At 50.9% G+C, this 3263-nt stretch overlaps 1 protein-coding gene across 4 annotated transcripts in view; it reads right to left on the reverse strand.

The window, feature by feature from the left end:
* Positions 1–3263, reverse strand: part of FRY (FRY microtubule binding protein) — a 261839-nt gene that overhangs the window by 70510 nt on the left and 188066 nt on the right. For all 4 annotated transcript variants that reach the window (XM_025046870.1, XM_025046863.1, XM_006904798.3 and 1 more), the window contains exons 30-31: positions 1129–1228; positions 693–864 (exon numbers count right to left, since the gene is read on the reverse strand). In XM_025046870.1, the coding sequence (XP_024902638.1) occupies positions 693–864; positions 1129–1228 (272 nt within the window). The remainder of the gene's footprint in view (positions 1–692; positions 865–1128; positions 1229–3263) is intronic.

Raw genomic sequence — 3263 nt, forward strand, 5'->3', positions numbered from 1 at the left:
ATGAGCAGCAATTATTTTTAGGACAACGGGGCAGAGAGGTGAGTTGGGAAGGGCTATGCATATTTGGTTTTGTGTGGCGGGTGGATGGCAGCCAGGGGGTGTCAGAGATGGGGACGGGGCAACGAGGATCCAGACAAAGGCAGTGTAGACGCAGAGGGAAAAGATGAATTCAAGAGACCACAGTCAGGCTCTCTGCAAGGCACCATGTGAGCTTAGGCACTATGTTAATTGACTAAAAATGGATTTTCACAAACATTCTTCCCAAAGATTACTTGCAAAAATGTGACAAATACCAAACTCTCAACAATTTATACATGTAGCAACATATATACAAGCTGCGAAACACCATCCCCGTCACCTCCAACAAACGTCCCGCAGCAGTCAGAAGTATCAGCAGCTCTACCGCCCGTACTTACGCAGATGACGCACGGAGAAACACGGTTAACCCAGGCATCCTGTATCTGTCCCGTGTTTACACCTATTTAAACACTGGTTTAGATAAACATCCGCATATTTTTTCATTGAAAGATGTCCTGGAATTTACTTTCATAAGTAACCGGACTTAGCCCACAGCAATTTTGGTCTACGCATTTCGCATCAATAACTGTGACTCTAAAATGACCCTGGAAGGTAACGAGCAAGACTAATCAGAGCAGAAGCGGCCACCGTGTCACCGCCGCCACCGCACGTACCTGAGAAGAGCGGGAGCGTGAGCTCGGGGTACATCCTGGCCAGGTCGCACGACAGGAGGGCTAGCGACACGCTGTACAGGGGTGGCAACGGGCCGTGGGTTCCGTAGAGGATGCTGCCAGGCCTTTGTTCGGCTACTTTCTTCGAGTAAACGAAAAGCTTCGCTTCAAGGATCTGTAAGGAGGCAGGAGAGTGGGAAACGGCGTGAGAAACGCACGGCTGTCTCAGGAGCGTCTGTATTTAATAACGTTTCAGAGTAACTACTAGCGAGCGCACACTTAAATGCAGCAGCGTTCAAGGGGGAACAGCGGTTAATTCCTACGTTCGCGGCGATTTGCAGAAACAAACGCCATCAGCACACAGCGAGGCAGGATCAACCCCCATCTCTATTTCCTGTGCCCGAGGGTGGAGGTCTCTACGCCAGCAAGGGGCACGTGCCTGCATGAGCTGCATGGAGAGTTCATAGGTCTCTCTGTTGGTGTCGGAGGCCTTGAAGAGGACGAGGTTTAGCAGTGTCACGATGTCGAAGGGATAGTTCCTAAAACAACAACAACAGAGTTTATAAGACCACCTGGCTAGTAGTCCTGATAACTACCTCCCAAAATTCTAGATGGCACATTGACTCAGCTACACTCATTAACGACATCCCCAGCCTCCTTTGGCTTTTTTTTTTTTTTTTTACCTTATTCTTTTGCTTTTTATCAGTAAAAAAAAAAGAAAAAGCAGCTTTATTTTTGTTTAAAAGTGAATATTGTCACACCCGGAGAAAGGAACATACAAAAAATCTATTGCATATCGACTTTAATGAAAACCAAGTACGAAAAAGGACAGCATTTAGTCAACATGCCTAAATTTCCCACTAGCTCACTGACTTAATATTTTCGTTCGCTCCATCTACATTTACTAAGTACCAAATGCGTGCCAGGGACACCTGCAAAGTTCTCATTACTCTGAGTGAGTGTGGCTGGTCCTTCCAAGGGTGACTGCAGTGCAGTCAGTGGGACAAAAACCCACAGCCTAGTTGTGGCGGGAGCTGAGGTGGCAGTATCCACAGCATGTTGCAGGCCCCCATGAGGGACCCCAATTCACAGGTAGGGTAGGAAAGGTTTTCCAAGGGACAGACACGTAAACTGAGCCTCGAGCCCCAGGAGACATCGGCATGGCTGTGGAAGGGGGAGGATGGGGAGCATTCTGGGCAGAGAGAAGAACATTTTAAACAATTATGAAACGGCAGGATGGATGCCTTCTAGGAAAGGAGAGACTCTCTGAGTGAGAGAGGCACAGGAGGAGCTGGGGCGAGGGCGGTGGGTGTGCTCAGGGGACCAGGCTGTGGCCTTCGCCTTGGCGTCGTAAAGATCCCCCAGGATTTGTGGTGGGGTGTGGGCAAATGACACAGGCTTCAGAGATTCAGCCTGGCTGCTGTGTGGAGAATGGACTGTAGGAGGTCGACACTGGAAGCTGTGACAATGACTGAGGTGGGAACAGGTGAGGGCATGAATTAGGGCAGGGACAGTAGGAACACAGAGAGGGGACAGATCTGAAAAACAAGGACAGAGTCGGCAGGCTTTGGTTACTGCGTGTGTGGGAGCTAGGGGGGAATAGGGACGTGGAGAATGAATTATGTGGCAATCCGGGTATCATCAGGGAAGACAGACGCAAATCCATTTTTTCCTTGCTATGTGACACTCTTTAAAGACGACATCTTTTTCCTGTACGCATTTTCTATAGTGGAAAAGAGGTCATAAACAGGAAACCTGGTGAGGTAAACCATTAGTGAACGGCCTACGGGGAGAAGGTGGCTGATTTACTTCGAGGCGAGCTTCGGAAAGCAGAGGCGGCTTGGAGGTGACAGCCGCGTCGTTGTGCCTCCTTTGCGGGCCGTAGGCAGCTCCGCCAGGAAGCCGCTGCAGAATGCCCGCCCTCGGCTCGCAGACAGCGCGCAGCCAGCCTCCGTCAGGCTCAGGTAAAGGGACTTTGCTTTCATTTTCGATATTACTCACATTCAATTCGTTATGATGCTAGTGATTCACGAATACATTTTGCTTTTAAAAGAAACACGCGAGGCCGGAAGAATCATCTGAAGACAGTTCACGCGCACGGCCGGCCTGGAGGTAGGTGTACAGACCGACACGTGGATGTGCCCCCCACCCTCTCTTCCTGCCCCCCAACTGCTGTTTCCCACCCAAGAGGCAGCCACTGTCAGCATTCTGCTGTGTGTTCCGGCCCCGGGTGTATGCACAGATAGATGTGTGCCTCTAAGCAACTTTCTCCCAATACGCAGGATTTTAAACAGAAATGTGATCATGTGACCCGCCTGCAACGTTTGGTGACTGGAGTTTTCACTGAACAGTGAGGCTCACGCCCCTTCCAGGCCCCAGGTTCCCGACTCTCTAACTGCAACGCTGAGGCCGGCAGTGCTGGCTGGTCCCTGCTCTGCGGACTGCCTTCAGCCAAGGTCACACCTACGTCCCCGCAGCAGCCCCCGCGGGTGGAGTGTTTGTCCCTCCACTCTGTCCGACTTCTTTCATGTCCCTGTAGATGCTGACCCCGTGGGCATTCACTGACACATTCCC

This window comes from Pteropus alecto, unplaced genomic scaffold, assembly GCF_000325575.1.
Source record: "Pteropus alecto unplaced genomic scaffold, ASM32557v1 scaffold80, whole genome shotgun sequence".
Classification (NCBI taxonomy): Eukaryota; Metazoa; Chordata; class Mammalia; order Chiroptera; family Pteropodidae; genus Pteropus; species Pteropus alecto.